Raw genomic sequence first — 22,567 nt, forward strand, 5'->3', positions numbered from 1 at the left:
CCAATAGAAGCAGAGGGGCGGAGAGCAGCCGCATGAAAGTCACACCCACCTCGTTGCCGGAGGATGCAGGTACGGTGGTGTTCGTCATTCCTGCGGTGTCACACTTAGCGATGTGTGCTGCCTCAGGAACGACGAACAATCTGTGTCCAAAAGCGGCAACGATATTCTGGAAATGGACGACGTGTCCACAATTAACGATTTGGTGAGTATTTTGCATCGTTAGCGGTCGCTCGTACGTGTCACACGCAACGACGTCGCTAACGAGGCCGGATGTGCGTCACAAATTCCGTGACCCCCAATGATATCTTGTTAGTGATGTCGTTTCGTGTAACGGGGCCTTTTAGTTTTTGTTTTTATTTTCCACATCAAAATTTGTTTCTCCACTTGGCTTTACACATATTGGTGATTCTAAAGATGGAGAAAGTTCTGAAATAATTCTTCTTGGTAGAGAGAAACCTGGCATTTTATCAGGGGTGTGTTTATAGATGATTAATGGGTAATTTTAAGGTCTATGGGCTGAGAAAGTAAAGTTTGTAATTTGATTGAAAGTCTCTAACATTGAAACCTGAAAGGGAAAAGTGAATCTTTAAGTATAACTGGTGTGATACATTGAGAACACAGAAGGCACATGTATTACAATGTACTTCTGACATTTTGAAATTTAATATCTGAGGGTCCGGGCATTACTTCAGTAATAGTATTGCCTGTGCAAACCAACAGGTTCAATCCAAAGTGGAGCTGAATGTGACCAATTCTGGTGGCTTTAGTAACTGCGTTGATTTGTGCCCTTCAGATCATTCATCCATTACTTCTGGTGTTTTTGTTTTTTTGTTTGTTTTTTTTTTAAGTCTTGATTTAAATATAATATAAAATGTATTTTTTTTTTTTTTTTATTTTATTATATCATATTATATTATTTCTGCCCTAGAGGGTTAAACGCTTTCTTAGACTGGTCAAGACCTTACATATCTACTTATACAAATATTTTTCACAGCCAAATCTGAGACAGAAACCTGAGAGAGACCCAGAATTCATCCGGGAAACAAAGAAACAGAGGGCCGTGGAGAAAGAGGTGATGAGATGAAGTGATTTTAATCTACTACAATGTATCCCCCCTCCTTCTTCTTTGATTTCCTCCCCCCCCCCCCCCCCCCCCTTCCTTTTATTCTAATCAGGAAAGGACCTGTATACAAGGGGAAACGTTTTAAAAGGGTTGTTTACGCTTGGGGGAAAAAATCTGCAGTCACTGTGGGCATACTTGTGAATCCTCCCAGTGCGCAATGTGCATACTGTCAGGATTCAGTGGGTGTGACTACTAGTATGTAATTTGCATACATGCGGCCACATGCCAACTAGATGTGTGCAGCCTTTCTGAAGTCAAATTGAGTGAGGCAGGATAAGTCTAGTTGGGATATGTATGAATGGTGCATACTTGCTGTCAGATGACTGTCCAGGACCAGAAAATGCTGACAGTACGCACTGTGAGGAGTCCCCAATCTGCTGTCACCGTGACTGTACTCCAAGCAAATTTTTGGAATTAAGCAATTTAGCCTAATCTGTGTGGTAGGCCATTATAGTAAGAACTGTGAGGCTCTGGTAACCCCACTTGAATGTGGGGGGAAATGACTGTACTTGGCAGCAGTCACTTAAAGCACCACTATACTGTTTGTGGAGTTGTTAAACAGCTGGACTAGTGCTTGTAATCTAAGGTCCCTGTCCCTGATGCTTTACTCGCCCTCCAACCCTTTCACCTTTTTATTGATGTCTGTCTCGGGCAGTTTGACTTGCCACTTCGCTCTAGTGTTTCATGGCGCGCGCCAGAGGTCACTCTTCAGTACAAGTTTTAGAGCCTCACTCTGGCTCTCATAGACTCTCATTCAAAGCTTTTGATTTCCAGTAAAGGGCTAGGATGGTGCTGTGGGACCAGAGCTGTTAAAAGGGGAAGACACCTGGGGCTGGGACCTTAGATTAAAAGCAGCACTCCAGCAGTGGGGAAATAAAAAAAAAAAAACAAACACTGGAGTGTTTTGTGTGTTTTTTAAAAGCGGTTGTCCAGTCTAAAATAAGTCTGTAGTGACTGTGCGCTGGTGAATACGGACATCGCACACACTGAGGATTCTCTAGTGTCAGAGCCAGGAACGGCAGTCACATCATCCCAATATAATATGTGATACTCTGGGCCAGAATCCGACAAGAGGGGCACTGCCTCGCTCAATACACGACCATTCAACAAGTCTGCGCCTGTCTAGTCGTATTGTGGCCGGATTACACATCACATTCTCGTTGCCATGTGATCTCTGTTCTTGCCTCTGATACCAGAGAATCCTCAGTGTGTAGTGACGGCAGACTTGCCTTTGTAGACCTGGCAACACCCTTTAACAATTTATTGGGCTGTGGTCTAATGCCCATACATCACTTGTATCCAGTAATTGCTAGAACAGACTTCAACTGATCAATGGGGGCACGGGGTGTCGGAATCCCACAGATTCCTAGTTTACAACCTAGAGATGTGTGACTCAGAGGTATATTTTACTTCTTGAATAGGACACATGCAGTAGAGTACCTCTCCGATATTTTGGTTGGCGGCAGATCTGAGCCTCATGGCAGATAATTGCGAAGTCAAATAGTGGCTACTAAATGGCAAAGAATGTAATTTAGTGGGTTTTTTTGTTTTGTCCCTAATCTTAAAGCCCCTTGGCTTTTCTGGGTTCACTAGCTGTTCCTCTGCAAAATCAAGATTATTTTGAAGAGCTGCCTCAAAAGGCCCTACCCTTATACCCTTATAACTCTCATTGGGTTTGTTACAAACAGATGTTCTAATTCTACACTTTCAACCCCCACCCCCTCTTCCTCCCCTTTTTTTTTTTTTTTTTTTTTTTTCTTTTTTCCTTCCACTTAGATCCGTGCGCTCTTAAAAGCACATGCTGAACAGGATAAGAAACTTCAACTTCTGGAGGAAGAACTCAAAAAGACGGAGCTTAAACTGGTCACTGCTGTGCGAGAAAAAAGTTCCCTTGCTGCCAGTACTGCGTCCTTGGAAAGGCAAATTGCTGACCTGAGTAAGGCTAACGACATGTTAAAAACCAAGGTAAGTGCATAAAGAGCCAACGCATTCACATCCAAACTGTACAAGCAATTTAACCTCTGACTCTATGGGTGGTTTGTGTCCCAATTCGAAGCTGCCATGGCATCGATGTGTCTGCGTAGGACCAGGGGCACCTATGAGCTTTAAGCAGATGCCAGTAACCTCAATGTCTGCCTTGTAGCCTCCTTTTAGCCGCAGCGGCTTCTTCTTTCTAGTATCCATACTGATGTTGCATGCGTGGCCGCCATCTTTATCAGCATTTTACCCGCCTTCCCCTGAAGGCTGGAATTTGTGTAATGTGTACTTGCCTTGTACTACACAAGATCTTAGCACTGCTGAAATGGATGTGCGTGCAGAGGTTACCCGCTTATTGGGCCTGAGAATGACTTGTAATATTCTCCCGTTTTTAGTTTTCTGATGACTGCTCAAAGCGAAAAATTTCCAATCTTTCTGCTGAACTAATGGAAGCAAAAAATAAAGTGGATGCGAAAGACAAGGTTTGTGCTTGTTTCCTTCCTCCTTTTGGTTTAGACTTGTTTTAGTCAAGTTTGTTTTAGTCCTTTCTTGAAATACCTCATTTTAAAGGTATATTCCCTTCTCCTGTACGTAGTGGCCTATTGTCAGGGTGCAGCTCCAGCCTTGCCTGTTCTGCAGCGTTCTCTGCCTATTGGAGTATCTGGGAGGTTTACTGTGCAGGATAAATGCTGGAAAGTAATTACCTCTACATTTTCAGGATAATTGCTGGTCCCAGGGTTGTCCGCTACCTGGGCAGCCCCCTCTTAACGCCTCGTTGAGAGGCTGTACTATGCCCTATGTGTTCTCTGACTTTGCAGGCTCGCACGCTGAGTCCGCATGTATGTATGTGTATATAATATTTATATACCGTATTTTTTTGGACCATAAGACACACTTTTTTTTCCCCCCAAATGTTGGGGGAAAGTGGGGGGTGCGTCTTATGGTCTGAATATAGGGCTGCGGGGAATGAGGGTGGAGCGGGTCATCGGCGGTGTCAGCAGGTTGTAGCAGCCTGCCGTGATCACGTGGACCCGCTCATTTAATATGCACGCCCATCCTCCCGCCCATCATCTCTCAGTGCTGAAGCCGGAGCTGACAGGTGGGCGGGGGATAAACAGCCAGCTTGCATGATCACCCCTGGCAACTGCAGCCTGGAGTGATCATGTGCGTCTGTATTCACTGCCCCCCACACATCATCATCAGCGCGGGGGGCAGTGAATCGGTACACATTACTCGCCATTCCCCCTGCAGCACCGCAATCTCCTCCTGTGTCCTCCGGTCAGCTGACTAGCGGGGCGCAACCGCGATGACGTCAATGCTGTGCGCACGTGTCCACACGCAGACGCCGGCACAGACAGGAGATTGCGATGCTGCAGGGGAACGGGGACTGCTCCACTCAGCAGCGCAGCCGTTGACCTAGACGGTAAGAGGAGCGGTGCTGCAGGGAGTGATGTAAGGTGAGTATGAACGTTGTGTGTGGTTTTTTTTTTTTTTTTTTTTTTTTAATGTGCCACAGGATGCGGCCATACACCAGGATGAGAGCATATAGCAGGATAGGGGTTTATTATGAGCAGGCTGGGGATTATATGAGCAGGACAGTACCCCCATAACAGTGTCAGCAGCAGATCCTTGCCCCATAACAGTGTGTCATGACCACATTTTTTTTTTTTTTACGTTAAATTGGGATACATAGTTTTTAAAAAGGGATTGTCCATTACTTTGTCATCGCTTTCTGAGATCCATCATGCAAAATATTGCTTAACCCCTTCAGCCCCCAGCCTGTTTTCACCTTAAAGACCCGGCCATTTTTTGCAATTTTGACCAGTGTCACTTTGACAGGTTATAACTCTGGAACACTTCAACGGATCCTGGCGATTCTGAGATTGTTTTTTCGTGACATATTGTACTTCATGTCAGTGGTAAATTTAGGCAGATATGTTTTGCGTTTATTTGTGAAAATTTCGGAAATTTGGCGAAAATTTTGAAAATTTTGCAATTTTCAAAATTTGAAATTTTCTGCCCATAAATCTGAGAGATATGTCACACAAAAAAGTTACTAAATAACATTTCCCACATGTCTACTTTACACCAGCGCAATTTTTGAAAAAAAAAAAAATTCCGTTAGGAAGTTAGAAGGGTTCAAAGTTCATCACCAATTTCTCATTTTTCCAACAAAATTTACAAAAAAAAATTTTTTAGGTACCACATCACATTTGGAGTGATTTGAGAAACCTAGGCGACAGAAAATACCCAAAAGTGACCCAATTCTAAAATCTGCACCCCTCACTCTGCTCAAAACCACATCCAAGAAGTTTATTAACCCTTTAGGAGCTTCACAGCAACCAAAGCAATGTAGACGAAAAAATGAAAATTTTACTTTTTTAACACAAAAATGTTACTTTAGCCATAAAAATTAGTATTTTCACAAGGGTATCAGGAAAAATGCATCATAAAATGTATCGTGCATTTTCTCCTGAGTACGCAGATACCCCATATGTGGTGGTAATCAAATGTTTGGGCACACAGCAGGACTCGGAAGGCAAGGAGCGCCATTTGAATTTTTGAGTGCAAAATTAGCTGCACTCATTAGCAGACGCCATGTCGGGTTTGAAGACTCCCCGAGGTGCCTAAACAATGGAGCTCCCCCATAAGTGACCCCATTTTGGAAACTAGAGCCCTCAAATATTTTTTCTAGATGTTTGATGTGCACTTTGAACCCCTGGTGGCTTCACAGAAATTTATAACGTTGAGCCGTGAAAAGAAAAAAATTTTTTTTTACCACAAAACTGTTGCTTCAACCAGGTAGCTTTTTTTATCACAAGGGTATCAGGAAAAAATGCACCATAAAATGTATTCTGCATTTTCTCCTGAGTACGCAGATACCCCATATGTGGTGGAAATCAAATGTTTGGGCGCACGGCAGGACTCGGAAGGCAAGGAGCGCCATTTCACAGCAAAATTGGTTGGAATTATTAGCGGACGCTATGTTGCGTTTGGAGACCCCCTGAAGTGCCTAAACAATGGAGCTCCCCCACAATTGACCCCATTTTGGAAACTAGACCCCTCATGGAATTTATCTAGCTGTTTAGGGAGCACTTTGAACCCCTGGAGGCTTCACAAACGTTTGTAATGTTGAGCCGTGAAAATATTTTATTTTTTTTACCACAAAATTGTTTTTTCAAACAGGTAGCTTTTTTTTCCACAAGGGTATCAGGAAAAAATGCACCATAAAATGTATTGTGCAATTTCTCCTGAGTACGCAGATACCTCATATGTGGTGGAAATCAATTGTTTGGGCGTACGGCGGGGCTCAGAAGAGAAGGAGCGCCATTTCACAGTAAAATTGATTGGAATTATTAGCAGACGCCATGTTTCATTTGGAGACCCCCTGAGGTGCCTAAACAATGGAGCTCCCCCACATGTGATCCCATTTTGGAAACTAGACCCCCCCCCCATACAAAAAAAATTAGTTTGGCGAAAAAAAATACAGACATCAGTAGAAAAAAAAAAAAAAAAATGAGCGCCTGCCAAGACCAGTGCCAAACGTGAGAGCAATGCACGAGTCTCGCATCGCATCATCCACTGCAGTCTGGAAGCGAGCAACTGCGCTGGGCTGGATAATGCGATGCGAGAGGGCGGGGCGGCAGATGAGAAAGGGCGCAGCGGATGGAAGATGGGAAAGGGCGCAGCGGATGGAGGAGCGGCAGAGGATGGGAAAGGGCGCAGCGGATGGAGGAGCGGCAGAGGATGGGAAAGGGCGCAGCGGATGGATGATGGGAAATGGCGCAGCGGATGGAGGAGCGGCAGAGGATGGGGGGGTGGGTGAGATGGGGATACCTACCTTACAGGATGGATCTAGGCAGCAGGATCACAGCAGACAGAAGAGGCAGCAGATGAAGGAGGCAACAGATCGAGGAGGGTGAGAGGGGGCAGTAGATGGAAAATGGGAGAGAGCAGGCAGCAGATCGGGGAGGGGGGGCAGAGTCTGATGGGAGAGAGAGATGGCACATGTAGGGGAAGGGAGGGGGGGCTTGCAGCACATGTAGGGGGAGGGAGGGGGGCTTGCAGCACATGTAGGGGGAGGGAGGGGGGCTTGCAGCACATGTAGGGGAGGAGGGAGGGGGGCTTGCAGCACATGTAGGGGGGAGGGAGGGAGGCTTGCAGCACATGTAGGGGGAGGGAGGGAGGCTTGCAGCACATGTAGGGGGAGGGAGGAGGCTTGCAGCACATGTAGGGGGAGGGAGGGAGGCTTGCAGCACATGTAGGGGGAGGGAGGGGGGCTTGCAGCACATGTAGGGGGAGGGAGGGGGGCTTGCAGCACATGTAGGGGGAGGGAGGGAGGCTTGCAGCACATGTAGGGGGAGGGAGAGGGAGGCTTGCAGCACATGTAGGGGGAGGGAGGGGGGCTTGCAGCACATGTAGGGGGAGGGAGGGGTGCTTGCAGCACATGTAGGGGGAGGGAGGGGGGCTTGCAGCACATGTAGGGGGAGGGGAGGGGGGCTTGCAGCACATGTAGGGGAGGAGGGAGGGGGGCTTGCAGCACATGTAGGGGGAGGGAGGGGCGGCTTGCAGCACATGTAGAGGGAGGGAGGGGGGCTTTGCAGCACATGTAGAGGGAGGGAGGGGGGCTTGCAGCACATGTAGAGGGAGGGAGGGGGGCTTGCAGCACATGTAGGGGGAGGGAGGGTGGCTTGCAGCACATGTGCTGCAAGCCAGCCACCCTCCCCCCACATGTGCTGCAAGCCAGCCACCCTCCCCCCACATGTGCTGCAAGCCAGCCACCCTCCCCCCACATGTGCTGCAAGCCAGCCACCCTCCCCCCACGTGGGGGGAGGGTGGCTTGCAGCACATGGAGGGATAGGTGGTGTAGCGATGGAGAAGGGGCAGCCGATGAAGGAGGCGGCGGCGCGCCGCCGATCGGGGGGCAGCAGCGGCTGAAAAAGGTGGGTGCGACGGCGGCGGGGACAGTGGCGAGCATGGCGGCGGGGACGGCGGTGGATCGGGAGCGGCGGCGGGGACGGCGGTGGATCGGGAGCGGCGGCGGATCGGGAGCATGGCGGCGGGGACGGCGGTGGATCGGGAGTGGCGGCGGATCGGGAGCATGGCGGCGGGGACGGCGGTGGATCGGGAGCGGCGGCGGGGACGGCGGTGGATCGGGAGCGGCGGCGGATCGGGAGCATGGCGGCAGGGACGGCGGTGGATCGGGAGCGGCGGCGGATCGGGAGCATGGCGGCGGGGACGGCGGTGGATCGGGAGCGGCGGCGGAGACAGCGGTGGAGCGGGAGCATGGCGGCGGGGACGGCGGTGGAGCGGGAGCATGGCGGCGGGGACGGCGGTGGATCGGGAGCGGCGGCGGAGACAGCGGTGCAGCGGGAGCATGGCGGCGGGGATGGCGGTGGATCGGGAGCGGCAGCGGAGACGGCGGTGCAGCGGGAGCATGGCGGCGGGGACGGCGGTGGATCGGGAGCGGCGGCGGAGACAGCGGTGCAGCGGGAGCATGGCGGCGGGGACGGCGGTGGAGCGGGAGCATGGCGGCGGGGATGGCGGTGGATCGGGAGCGGCGGCGGAGACGGCGGTGCAGCGGGAGCATGGCGGCGGGGACGGCGGTGAAGCGGGAGCATGGCGGCGGGGATGGCGGTGGATCGGGAGCGGCGGCGGAGACAGCGGTGCAGCGGGAGCATGGCGGCGGGGACGGCGGTGAAGCGGGGAGCATGGCGGCGGGGGACGGCGGTGAAGCGGGAGCAGCGGCGGGGCGATCGGAGACAGCGGCGGTGAAGCGGGAGCAGCGGCGGGGCGATCGGAGACAGCGGCGGTGAAGCGGGAGCAGCGGGCGGGGCGATCGGGGACAGGGGCGGGCGGCGGGGCGATCGGGGACAGGGGCGGGCGATCGGGGACAACAACTTACCGCTCTCCTCGGCTTCCAGGGACGGTCACAGGCCGCAGATCCACATTGATTGGAGAGAGCGGTCACAAGACCGGTCTCTCCAATCAGAGCTGGGGGCGGGTGAAGCATCGATCACCCAGCTCCAGCCAATGGCCAGTGCTACAGCAGCACTGATCAGGGCTGGATTTCAATGTTCCAGCCATTTTCAATGGCTGGAACATTACAGTGGCTGTAATTGGCTGAGCGGCGTTCGTCAGCCAATCACAGCCTCTGTAGGTTCGGGGAGGAGGCACCACCCCTCCTGACGTCAGGCAGAGGTCCCCTCCTTCCCGAATCCACCGTTTAAGTAAATAAATTTCACTCCCCGGGGCTCCGGGACCGCGATTTCGCCAGGACGTACTGAGTACGTCATGGGTCCTTTAGCACCATGTCACCATGACGTACAAGGTCGTTAAGGGGTTAAAGAGAACCTGCCATTTTGGATAAATGCTATATACTTGCGGATATAGGGTTAATCTGCAAGTAAGTTTCTGAACCTGGACTAACACACCACATCACTGTGACTGCGGACTTGTGAATCCTCCCTTCACACGCACTGTGCAGATTTGCTGGTGTCCGAGCCGGGAACGGCGGTCAGCTGGTCGCAAGTGTACAATATGCAGCTGGAATGTAACTAGCTAGGCATGCTCTCTGTCAATACATTTGCAATAAGTGAGGCTGTGCCTGTCTAGTCAGATTCTGGCTGGGAGTCTGCTTATCACATACTTGCTGCCATGTGACCACCGTTCCCAGCTCTGACAGTGGAGAATCCTCATAGCGCACAGGGCGTGTGATGTGAGGATTTGCTAGTCTGTAGTCAGAGTGACACACAGAATGACCATCAGCTTGTCATTTTAGACTTGACAACTCCTTTTAAGAAAGTTCTTGGCTATGGGATCCCCGGAGTCCAGATGGAATGAAAATGTGCTTGTGACTGGCAGGAGGGAGGATCAGAAACAAGCAAAACTCTTCACTGTCGTTTTCAGTGTTATCTCTGTCCAAATTTGCATGCTGTAATCCTTTTTATGCCACACTTTTGAATATGAAGTAGACAAGTGCCTTCACAAGTATGCATCCAAATATTCTGTACCTTCATCTGTTTTCATTTTCTTTCCATTTATGTTTTAAAATGCTATTTATTGGCACATATAGGGTTAAATATACAGGTAAGCTTGTGCTTAGTTCCACTCTCTGCTTACTGGAACAGCAGCTACAGAGAGAAAAGGAGGTTCTATTCTCCCTGCAGCCTCTTCCTTTCAGCCATCAGGGCAGGGCAATGATTACACCAGTAAGCTGCCAGACATGATTTAAATGCAATTCATTTACAGTTTAACGCTGTTACTGCAGGTAAATACCATTTCTGGATAGGACTGGTTCCTTTTTCTGATTGACTGTTCCTCATTTTAGCATCTCCTTTTAGCTAAACATACATTTTGAAGAATCTGTCAGCAGGTTTTTGCTTTGTAACCTGAGAGCAGCATGATGTAGGAACTGAGACCCTGATTAGTTATGTCCCTCTTCCTATGCTGCTTAGTGTATTTTCAATAAAATCTAGTGGTCTCCTGCTGATTAAACACTGGTTGTGTAGTCCTGCTTTCTGTATATACCTGCTCCCTGCCAATGATTAGCAGCTTTCGAACAGTCAGTGTTAAGGATGGGGTTATGCAGAAGAGTATACCATGATTTCTTTATCGTTCCTTTGGGAGACCCAGACCATGGGTGTTTAGCTTCTGCCTCCGGAGGACACACCAAGTACTACACTTAAAAGTGTAGCTCCTCCCTCTGAGCTTATACACCCCCTGGTAGCCAGTCCTAGCCAGTTAATTGCTTTGTGTCAGGAGGCATACATCCACACATGCATTCTCATCTGATTTGTTTGACTTTTGGAAAGAGTTTGAAGAAAAGCGGGTCCATGTCTGGACTCCCGGCATGTCCCTTCTCACCCCACTGTGTCGGCGGTGTTGTTAAGGTTGATTTACAAGGCTGCAGCCTTACATGCCGCGCTCCTTCACCATCCCTTCTGGGCTCTGGCTTGAAGTGGGAGCCAGCACGGTCTCCATGCCTGGCAGGAGTCCGGTCTCCATCCACAGCCCCTTGAGGATTCTGTTGGACCGGAGCACTCCTCCCCAGGGACATGGCCCTGCATCTCAGCAGCTAAGTACCTGAGACGTTTATGTTGGGGGTCCCGGTTCTTTATTGTAAGGGGAGAGTATGCTGTATGTGATTGTTTTAACTTTTCCGGCGGGTTCTCTAGCTTTTGCCTGAGAACCGCGCCGATGGTGCCTGCTTGTCGGCCTCGCCGCTTAAATTTAGGCCCTGGCTTTGCCGGAGGCCTAGTTTAATTTTCCTGCCCTCGCATGTCACTCATGCAGAGGGACAGGTTCGGCACCTCCCGGCGGCTGTTCTACACAGGGGAGGGACACTCCCCACTGCTGGGGCGTCCCTCGTTCCCTGCAGGTCTCTATAGCCCTCCAGTTCCCGCTCTTTTATAGGAACGCCCTCTTCTCAGGCAGAGTTCACTCTGCTCTGGGACATCCTGCATTCTGCATCTCTGCTGAGGTGCTGCGACTGGGGGGACCAGGCTTCGGGATCTATAGGGCACACAACACCATGCTCAGCGGTCTGGTAAGCCACAGCCGGTCTCCGGTTGTGGACCTCTGTATATTCTCCCTGGGGTTCATTCTCTGCAAAGCCCCCACTCCAGCAGCATGGTCTCTCAGGCTGCTGCTGCACCTGTGATTGAACCCCCGGCCTGGGTAGAGTCCTTTTCTAGGTCCATATCCCAGTCATTTGCTGAGTCCATGGGGCTTTTGTCCAGGACTTTGATGAATATGCATCAGCCCCCCTCACAGGGTGCCTCTAATACTCTTGACAGAGGACTCCTATCCTCTGACCTCCGTCCATCGGAGCTCACGGAGGATTCATCATCTGATCCCAGACCCCGTCCTTCTAAGAGAAGGCGCAGGGTTTCCTCCCCTTCCCCATCCCACGGCTCTGTCTCAAGAGCTGACTCTCAAGATGAGGAGGATGCCCTCACTGGGGGCTCGGAGGCTATGTATCCCATCGATTTCTCTGAGGGTGACTCAGATCTTAGTGATTTGATTGCTTCCATTAATTCTGTGCTGGATCTCAATCCGTCAGTATCAGAGGAGCAACTCTCTTTGGCAGAAAGACATCAGTTTACCTCGCCTAAGAGAGTGAAGAGTGTGTTCTTTAACCACTCCAGTTTTCAGACCGCTGTGACCAAACCCAGGGCCTGCCCTGACAAACTCTTTCCAAAGCGTGGTTCTGATGACCGGTTTCCATTTCCACCTGAGGTGGTCAAGGAGTGGTCTCACTCCCCAAAGGTAGACCCTCCGGTGTCTAGGCTCTCAGCCAGGACCGTTGTGTCGGTGGCTGACGGCACCTCACTTAAGGATTCCACTGACCGTCAGATTGACCTTTTGGCCAAATCTGTGTATGAAGCTGCGGGGGCCGCGTTTTCCCCGACTTTTGCAGCAGTGTGGGCTCTCAAAGCCATCTCTGCTTCTCTAGAGGAGATGCATTCCCTCACCAAGGACTCTATGCCTGAGATGGTTACCTTAACTGCTCAGGCTTCAGCCTTTTCATCTTATGCCATGTCTGCCATGCTAGAGGCTGCTCACCGCACTGCGGTGGCTTCAGCTAATTCTCTTGTTATCCGCAGGATTTTGTGGCTTCGAGAGTGGAAGGCAGATGCTTCTTCCAAGAAGTTTCTTGCTGGGCTCCCTTTTGCTGGTTCACGGCTGTTTGGTGAACAGCTGGATGAAATCATTAAAGAAGCTACTGGCGGGAAGAGTACTTCCATGCCACAAACCAAGACCAGGAAACCCGCCCAGGGTAGGAATCAATCGAGGTTTCGTTCCTTTCGTTCCTCCAACTGGTCATCCTCTAAGCCTTCGGCCTCGTCCGCTAACTCAGCCAAGGATTAGAAATCCAACTGGCGCCCAAAAGCGCGTCCGCAGGAGTTTCTGCCACTAAGGCAGCTTCCTCATGACTTTCGGACCGCTCCAGCCACGTCCTTAGTCGGTGGCAGGCTCTCCCACTTTGGCGACGCTTGGTTAAAGCAAGTCTCCGATCAGTGGGTGAGAGACATCATATCTCACGGCTACAGGATAGAATTCTCTTCCAGCCCTCCAAACAGATTTTTTCTCTCAACTCCCTCCTGCTCCAAGGCCGCCGCCTTCTCGCAGGCCGTGGCGTCCTTGCAGGCAAACGGAGTAATTGTACCAGTTCCCGCTCGGGAACGGTTCAGAGGTTTTTACTCAAATCTCTTCCTAGTATCGAAAAAGGACGGTACGTTCCGGCCCATCCTGGATCTCAAGCTTCTCAACAAGCATGTCCGGGTGCGGCATTTTCGCATGGAGTCTCTGCGATCAGTCATTGCCTCTATGACCCAAGGGGAGTTCCTGGCGTCCATCGACATCAGAGATGCCTATCTACATGTGCCAATCGCAGTGTCACATCAGCGTTGGTTACATTTTGCGATAGGAGAGGATCATTTCCAATTCGTGGCTCTCCCCTTCGGGTTAGCCACGGCCCCTCGGGTATTCACCAAGGTCATGGCGGCAGTGATTGCGGTCCTGCACCTCCAGGGGTTAGCAGTGCTTCCTTATCTGGACGACCTTCTGGTCAAGGGTACATCCAGCGCAGACTGGCAGCGGAGTGTTTCGCTCACTCTCGCCACCCTAGCCCAATTCGGGTGGATTGTCAATCTTCCCAAATCCACTCTGACTCCGACCCAGAGTCTCACGTACCTAGGGATGCAGTTCGAGACTTTGCCGGCACTTGTGAAGTTGCCCTTAATCAAACAGCAGTCTCTCCGGTTGGCGGTGCGCTCTCTCTCCTGAGGCCCCGCCGTTATACCCTCAGGCGTCTGATGCAGGTGCTGGGTCAAATGGTGGCCTCCATGGAGGCGGTTCCCTTTGCCCAGTTCCATCTGCGTCCTCTGCAGCTGGACATTCTCCGCTGTTGGGACAAGCGGCCTTCCTCCTTACAGAGGTTAGTGGCTCTGTCGCCACGGACCAGGAGCTCTCTTCAGTGGTGGCTTCGACCCCTCTCCCTGTCCCAAGGGCGCTCCTTCCTGACTCCGTCCTGGGTGATTCTCACCACGGCTGCCAGCCTATCCGGCTGGGGAGCGGTACATCTCCACCACAGAGCTCAGGGCACTTGGACTCTGTCCGAGTCAGCCCTTTCAATCAATGTGCTGGAAACCAGAGCTGTGCTTCTAGCTCTCCTAGCCTTTCACCACCTGTTGGCGGGCAGGCACATTCGAGTCCAGTCAGACAACGCGACAGCGGTTGCCTACATCAATCACCAAGGCGGGACACGCAGCCGCCTGGCAATGTTGGAGGTCCAACGCATTCTTCAATGGGTGGAGGACTCCAAGTCCACCATATCCGCAGTCCACATCCCTGGCGTAGAAAACTGGGAGGCAGATTATCTCAGCCATCAATCCGTGGACGGTGGCGAGTGGTCCCTGCACCCGGCAGTGTTTCAGTCAATCTGCCGCAAGTGGGGCACTCCGGACGTGGACCTAATGGCATCCCGTCACAACAACAAGGTTCCGGTTTACGTGGCTCGCTCCCACGATCCTCAGGCCTTCGCCGCGGACACTCTGGTTCAAGACTGGTCCCAGTTTCGTCTGTCTTACGTGTTTCCCCCTCTAGCTCTCTTGCCCAGAGTCCTGCGCAAGATCAGAATGGAGGGCTGTCGAGTCATTCTCATTGCACCGGACTGGCCCAAGCGAGCTTGGTATCCGGACCTGCTCCAACTGTCCGTGGAGATGCCGTGGCATCTTCCGGATCGTCCAGACCTGGTCTCGCAAGGTCCGTTTTTCCGCCCGAATTCTGCGGCACTCAAATTGACGGCGTGGCTCTTGAATCCTGGATTTTGACGGCTTCTGGTATTCCTCCTGAAGTCATCTCCACTATGACTCGGGCCCGTAAGTCTTCCTCCGCTAAGATCTATCACAGGACTTGGAAAATGTTCCTGTCCTGGTGTCGCTCTTCCGGCCATTCTCCTTGGCCATTCTCGTTGCCGACCCTTCTGTCTTTTTTACAGTCCGGTCTGCAGCTAGGACTGTCCCTCAACTCTCTCAAGGGACAAGTCTTAGCTCTGTCAGTGCTGTTCCAGTGGCGTCTCGCCCGGCTGGCTCAGGTCCGCACCTTCATGCAAATTGCGTCTCACATCATTCCGCCTTATCGGCGGCCCTTGGATCCCTGGGACCTTAACTTGGTCCTCACGGTATTGCAGAAACCCCCTTTCGAGCCCCTTATTGAGGTTTCTTTGTATCGTCTTTCTCAAAAGGTGGCCTTTCTAGTTGTCATAACTTCTCTCAGGAGAGTCTCTGATTTGGCTGCGCTCTCCTCGGAGTCACCTTTTTTGTTTTTTCACCAAGACAAGGTAGTTCTCCATCCGACCCCGGACTTTCTTCCTAAGGTGGTCTCTCCCTTCCACCTTAACCAGGATATTTCCTTGCCTTCCATCTGTCCGGCCCCTGTTCATCGCTTTGAGAAAGCGCTGCGTACTCTAGATCTGGTGCGTGCTCTCCGGATTTATGTGGCTCGCACCGCTGCGCTTAGGCGGTGCACCTCTCTTTTTGTGCTAACCACAGGGCGGCGCAAGGGTCTCTCTGCTTCTAAGCCGACCTTGGCCCGTTTGGATTAGATCGACCATTTCGGACGCCTACCAGAGTGCTCAGGTGCCTCCCTCGCCGGGGATCAAAGCACACTCGACCAGAGCTGTCGGTGCCTCTTGGGCTTTTAGGCACCAGGCTACGGCTCAACAAGTCTGTCAGGCTGCCACTTGGACTAGCCTGCATACCTTTTCGAAGCACTACCAAGTGCATGCTCATGCTTCGGCAGATGCGAGCTTGGGCAGACGCATCCTTCAGGCGGCTGTCGCCCACTTGTGAAATTAGGCTCCGCCTACTTCTTAGTTTTTCTGTTTATTCCCACCCAGGGACAGCTTTGGAACGTCCCATGGTCTGGGTCTCCCAAAGGAACGATAAAAGAGAGAATTTTGTTACTTACCGTAAATCATTTTTCTTATAGTTCCGTATTGGGAGACCCAGCTCCCTCCCTGTTGCCTGTTGGCAATTTTCTTGTTCCGTGTGTTATCACCGGCTGTTGTCGTGGACAGAGTCTCCGGTTGTTCCGGTTCTTACTCGGTTCTACTTGTGGGTGGCTATTCTCCTTCAGCTTTTGCACTAAACTGGCTAGGACTGGCTACCAGGGGGTGTATAAGCTCAGAGGGAGGAGCTACACTTTTAAGTGTAGTACTTTTGTGTGTCCTCCGGAGGCAGAAGCTAAACACCCATGGTCTGGGTCTCCCAATACGGAACTATAAGAAAAAGAGTTTACGGTAAGTAACAAAATTCTCTTTTATATCAGAATGACAGTAAGTGACGCATCACTGGAATCGGGCTCTCATCCCCTACATCATGCTGCTCTCAGATTACATTGCAAAAACATGCTGACAGAATCCAATTAATCACTACAGCCTAGTATACCGGTCATTCACATCAAGTCTGCCATTGGCTTTTAGTATCTTCACTGTTGGAGACTGAGGCCAGTTCTGGCCTGCCCATCAGTTCCATGAACCTAATGACGTTTAAAGTGTGGTGTGTGTATATAATTTTTAATTTTTATCTTTAGGAAATTAATGGTCTTCAGGCAAACTTTGACGGTCAAATCCAAATGCTGCAAGCAAGTTTGGCAGAGGCAAAGGCTGATGTGAAGTCTCTGAAAGAAAAGAATGCGCTTCTAGGTTTGCGAATTTATGTATTTGGTACCACACTGCTGTATAGGGGAGTGCCACTGATGTGGGTGGAGGGGGCTGTCCCAGCTGTAAAATAGCTATCCATATATGTAGGGCGGCAGAAGTCTCATCAGTCATCTATGCAGCTGAAAACTTAAGGTACCGTCACACTAAGCGACGCTCCGGCGATCCCACCAGCAACCTGACCTGGCAGGGATCGCTGGAGCGTTGCTACACTGGCAAAACAGGCCGATCTCACCAGTGACCAGCCCCCAGCGACGTGTGGAAGCGATGCTGCGCTTGGTAACTAAGGTAAATATCGGGTAACCAACCCGATATTTACCTTGGTTACCAGCGCACACCGCTTAGCGCTGGCTCCCTGCACTCCTAGCCAGAGTACATATCGGGTTAATTACCTGATGTGTACTCTGCTACATGTGCAGGGACCCGGCACTGACAGCGTGAGATCGGCGGACGCTGGTAACTAAGGTAAATATCTGGTAACCAAGGAAAGGGCTCCTTGGTTACCCGATATTTACATTGGTTACCAGTGTCCGCAGAAGCCGGCTCCTGCTGCCTGCACATTCAGTTGTTGCTCTCTCGCTGTCACACACAGCGATGTGCGCTTCACAGCGGGAGAGCAACAACTAAAAAATGGTCCAGGACATTCAGCAACAACCAACGACCTCACAGCAGGGGCCAGGTTGTTGCTGGATGTCACACACAGCGACATCGCTAACAAAATCGCTGTTACGTCACAAAAGTCGTGCCTCAGCAGCGATGTTGCTTAGTGAGACGTGGCCTTTACACCAGTGGGTATCCCTCCCTGATGGGTACAGTAGAGATGGCTCTCCTAGATAGGTGAGGTGTGTGACTAATGGCAAATGTCCTTCTTTTTTTCCTTTTTATCTGCACTCCAGATGAGGGTCAACAAGAGACCGCAATGCATAATAAATTCTTGGAGAAGGAGCTTGACCAAGCACAAGGTGAGTCCTCCATCATAGTCGATCACTAGATCCACAAGTCATTGTGCCTCCACTACTTAAAATGGCGCCTGTATCACCCCAGTGTGTTAACTCATTCCATCCTGGCCTAGAAATGCTGTTGCGATCTTTGGTTCCCAATCTGATTTATTTTGGCTACTTGCTACTAAAAGGGTTGTTGAAAGTGTAGCCAGTTACTGCTGTAGGGGCTGCCATGTGCATTAGAACCTCCACTGTGGCTTCTGTGATGAACACCCAGGCTCTTTTGATTTAAAAAAAAAAACAAAAAACAAACAAACAAACCCCGTATTTTCCGGCATATAAGACTACCCCCCCCCCCCCAGCTTTTACGGTGAAAATAGTTTGGGATATATCCTATATACTCTAGTGTAAGCTGACCCGAGTAATGAGCCCATTGTTTAGTGATGTCCCCTGCTGTAATGTCCTGTGCAGTAATGAGACAATTATTTAATTAATAATGTGCCCTGCTGTAATGTCCCAATTGTTTAAAAATGCCCTCCTGCTAGTTCCTTTCTGTCCCCTAGCGTGCCGTTGTTTACACGCTAAGATTCTCACCTCTCCTCCCTGCCTGCGGTGCCTCCAGCTGCTTCTTGCAGTCCGCGCACATTCCTCCGTGATGGCATCAACTGAGTGGCAGCTGCAGGATGCTGTCATGGCCTTACTACAGTTGAATACTTTACGGCGCCACAAAGCATTCAACTGCAGTAAAGCGTGTCCAATACACAGGGCCGCTGCTACTGTAAGCGCTTTACTGCAGTTGAATGCTTTGTGGCACCGTATAGTATTCAACTGTAGTAAGGCCATGACAGCATCCTGCAGCAGCCGCTCTGTGCACTGGACGCTATCACGGAGGGGTCTGTGTGCAGACTGCAAGAAGCAGCTGGAGGCACCGCGGGCACAGAGGACAGGTGAGTATCTTTTATTGTGTGTGAAGTGATGACACCCGGCGTATAAGACGACCCCTGACTTTTGAGAAGATTTTCAGGGGTTAAAAAGTAATCTTATACGCTGGAAAATACATTTAGAAGTATTTGGAGCAATTGGTCTTGTGACATCGCTATATTAAATGGCCTCAGGAGAGCGACCGCTCCATGCAGGGCAGACAGGGGCTGTTACAGATAAAACTGGAGTTGGCATTAGATTAACCTCTAAAATGCCATTCTCACTCCTAAACAGCATTTAAAAGGCTTCCGGATTGTGACCATCAGTTCTGACGAGCAATGTCCCAAAGTGGGATGCAATCAAGTGATGAATGGTTGCCACAACCTGTCTGCTGTGTTGAAATCCATAACATGGCACACGTGTCTGCCATATTGGAAATCCTATGAAGACCAGGAAGAAGAGGGAAAAAAAATATTCCCCTGTAGATGAGGATAGTAAGGGTGCGTGCCCTTGATCATTGCACACAATGTTTTGGACACAGCATGATTCAGCTGCGTCCAAAACACTGCATTGTACAGTACAAGCGATTTTTCTAAAAATCCCATGCCCACTGTGCGTGTACTGCCTGCGGTGTAAACTGACATGCGGTGCAGCTTTCCGAGCCACAAGTGTCCTCCGCAGGAAGAACAGAAGACCGCAACTGCCCGAGCCCGGATCGTGGGCACAAGCGGCTGTGGTCTCCTGCGGAGGAGACTGGTGGCCTCGCGGGTCCTGATCATGGCCATGTACCCGAAGACTTTTATTTTAGATCTGTGAGGTTTTTTGTTCCCTCTTATCCTTACAATCAGATGACTGAAATTAGTGGATGTTGTCATCCCTGAGGGTGCATTTCTATGGAAACAATGTGTAGCAGTGTGCTTCACACTCTTCGCAAAAATCTTTTCCATGCTGATGACCGAGCAAAACATATCTTATGAAATTGTAAGAGTGGAAGAATGATCAGCGCCCCTGAGGATCCTATAATAAATGCAATGTGTGGTATTGCTGCCTTGCTATATAATGCACTGTATAAACTATTGCTAGCTGCTGACGTTTTAGCGAGGAAAGGGTTGGCAATTAGTGGTAAGCTCAGGCACTTCACCTGTATAAGGGACTATAGAGGCCACCAGCGTGCCTGTAGTTACAGCACCGTGAGCACCTGGCAGAAGCATTGTCCTGGTGGTCCTAAGACTTCTGTGGGCTGGACGAGATTGCCATGTAACAGTGGTGCATTGCACCTTGCCCACCTAGTGTGGACCATTTAGAGCAGGAATTCTTTCCTCATGAAAGCATCTGAAAAGGTAGGTGCTGCAGGCGATGTGCAGGAAGTAGTAAAGATTCTGCCTACAGGGAATCAGTCACCAGGTTTTTGCCAATCTAATCTGAGAGTAGTATAACATAGGGGCAGAGACCCTGATTCCAGCGATGTCACTTACTGGGCAACATAATGTAGTTTTGATAAAATCACTGTTTAATCAGCAGTAGATTATCATTAGAGGACTACTTGGCGTGCTGCAGGTAGTCCAGCATATTCATGAGCTATATAATGGCTAGATCTGCAGCAGAGAAAACATTGATTTTATAAAAATGACAGCAAACAGCTCAGCAAGTGACACATTGCTAAATCGGGGTACCTGTCTCTACATTATGCTGCTCTCAGATGGGGGAGCAAAAACCTGGTGTCAGATTCCCTTTAAATAGTCCATTTACACAGGCAGACCAAAAAGACCACTGATCAATAAGTTTACCCTGACCGACAGGGTCCATGTAAACTTCCTGGACTGACAGGTGGACATTTAGTGTCAAAGTGTTATTGTTCAATGCAATTCTGTAACTTTGAGTGTAAATTGCATCTCTTTCAGTCCTAATTGAAGAACTGAAAGGAGAGCATAAAAATCTTGAGGAATACCTGTCCCACGCCCATGAAAAGATGCAGGTAACTTAAAGGGGTTTATATTTCAGCATTCTGCATGCCATGTCATTGTCAAAGGCCTTCACAAATCCATGCAAGACAAACATTGTGTGTGTGTGTGTGTTATCTGGATAGCGCACACAGCATGAGCTGGTATACCTGCTGTTGCTTCCGGGTCTGCAATAAGTGCAGTGAATATGCAATGAGCGGGACCCAGAAGCAACAGCAGTGGCTGAGACACGCAAGTAAGTTTGTCCCCCCCCCCCCCCCCCCCCTTCTCCCTTCTTCGGTGCATATCACACAAATGTCTCATGAATCACCTCAGCATGCGGTCCATATGCTGCCTGCAGAAAACTGACATGTTGCCGTGTGGAGCACATAAACACATGTATACTCTACACTGTCTGTGTGAAAACATGATGTGTGACCAAGCCCTCTGATTTTAAAGGGTATACATGTCTCTGGTACCTATGAAAACTGACAACACATGTGAAGGAGGCCAGAAATAGCCGGTTCTCACCCTCCCCGTGTTCAGTGCAGCACTTCCTCCATTGCAGCCCCGCTTCAGGTGGTCTCAGCAGTTCTGCCAATTCTAATGTAATTGTTATATTAAATCCTGCAATTTGCTCTCCAGGATCTGGGACAGCAGTTGACCATTCGAGAACAAGAATATGAAGGCAAACTACAGATTGCAACATCTCAAATAACTGAGCAGACTCTGGTAGGTGCACAAACCAATATATTGTTTTTAGAACTGTTACCGTATTTTTCGGACTATAAGACGCATCCTGGTTTTAAAGCAGGAAAATAATATTTTAAGCAAAAAAATGGGAGTCATGACACTGTTATGGGGCGAGGATCTTCTGCTGACACTGTTATGTGGGTAATGTCTCCAAATTCTCTACTAAGGTACCCCAGCCTGGTAATGATCCTCCTGCCTTGTATATACAGTATATGTCCCCCATCCTGCTCATATGGCCCCATCCTGCTCATATGGCCCCATCCTGGGGCACATAAAAAATAAAATAAATGTTCATACTCACCTTACCTCACTCCCTGCAGCATCGCTCCTCCTCCCGTCTGTGTCAGCGGCAGCACTGGAGTGTGGAGCCGCCCCGTTCCCCTGCAGCATTGCGATGTCCTCCTGTGGCGGCAGTGTGTGGACACATGCGCACAGCGATGACGTCATCGCTGTGCGCGCCGCTAGTCTCCACTCAGTGGCCGCCGCTGGAACAGGAGGACATCGCAATGCTGCAGGGGAACGGTGAGAGGTGAATATACTGATTCACTGCACCCCGTGCTGATGTGCGGGGGGCAGTGAATACAGCCGCACATGATCACTCCAGGCTGTAGTTGCCAAGGGTGATCATGCGGGCCGGCTGTTTATCCCCCGCCCATCACCCCGCCCACCTGTCAGCACCGAGAAGGGCGGGAGGATGGGCGTGCATATCAAATGAGCGGGTCCACGTGGTCACGGCAGGCGCTGCTACTGCCTGCTCGTGCCCCCGATGACCCGCAGCACCCTCATTCCTCACAGCCCTACATTCAGACTATAAGACGCACCCCCCACTTTCCCCCAACATTTGGGAGAAAAAAAAAGGGTGTCTTATGGTCCGAAAAATACGGTAATTTGAAGTTTGTCTTAAACTATACACATGGCCGAAAATGTTGTCAGACTTTAAATTGTTCCAGAAAATTAAGTATTTTTCCCAGAAACATATTGCAACTAGACATGTTTTGTCATAGACAATTATGTCCAATTAACTTTTCTTCAGCGCTCTATTGGGAGACCCAGACGATTGGGGTATAGCAACTGCCTCCGGAGGCCACACAAAGCACTACACTAAAAAGTGCAAGGCCCCTCCCCTTCTGGCTATACCCCCCCGTGGTATCACGGGTTCTCCAGTTTTCAAGCTTTGTGCGAAGGA

The 22,567-nt window shown here is 50.3% G+C and overlaps 1 protein-coding gene across 2 annotated transcripts in view; it reads left to right on the forward strand.

The window, feature by feature from the left end:
- HMMR (hyaluronan mediated motility receptor) overlaps positions 1 to 22,567 on the forward strand; it is a 160,438-nt gene that overhangs the window by 14,519 nt on the left and 123,352 nt on the right. For both annotated transcript variants that reach the window (XM_075344452.1, XM_075344451.1), the window contains exons 4-10: positions 995 to 1,072; positions 2,900 to 3,088; positions 3,496 to 3,582; positions 16,700 to 16,811; positions 17,723 to 17,788; positions 20,590 to 20,663; positions 21,274 to 21,360. In XM_075344452.1, coding sequence (XP_075200567.1) covers positions 995 to 1,072; positions 2,900 to 3,088; positions 3,496 to 3,582; positions 16,700 to 16,811; positions 17,723 to 17,788; positions 20,590 to 20,663; positions 21,274 to 21,360 — 693 coding nt within the window. The remainder of the gene's footprint in view (positions 1 to 994; positions 1,073 to 2,899; positions 3,089 to 3,495; positions 3,583 to 16,699; positions 16,812 to 17,722; positions 17,789 to 20,589; positions 20,664 to 21,273; positions 21,361 to 22,567) is intronic.

This window comes from Anomaloglossus baeobatrachus, chromosome 4, assembly GCF_048569485.1.
Source record: "Anomaloglossus baeobatrachus isolate aAnoBae1 chromosome 4, aAnoBae1.hap1, whole genome shotgun sequence".
NCBI lineage: Eukaryota > Metazoa > Chordata > Amphibia > Anura > Aromobatidae > Anomaloglossus > Anomaloglossus baeobatrachus.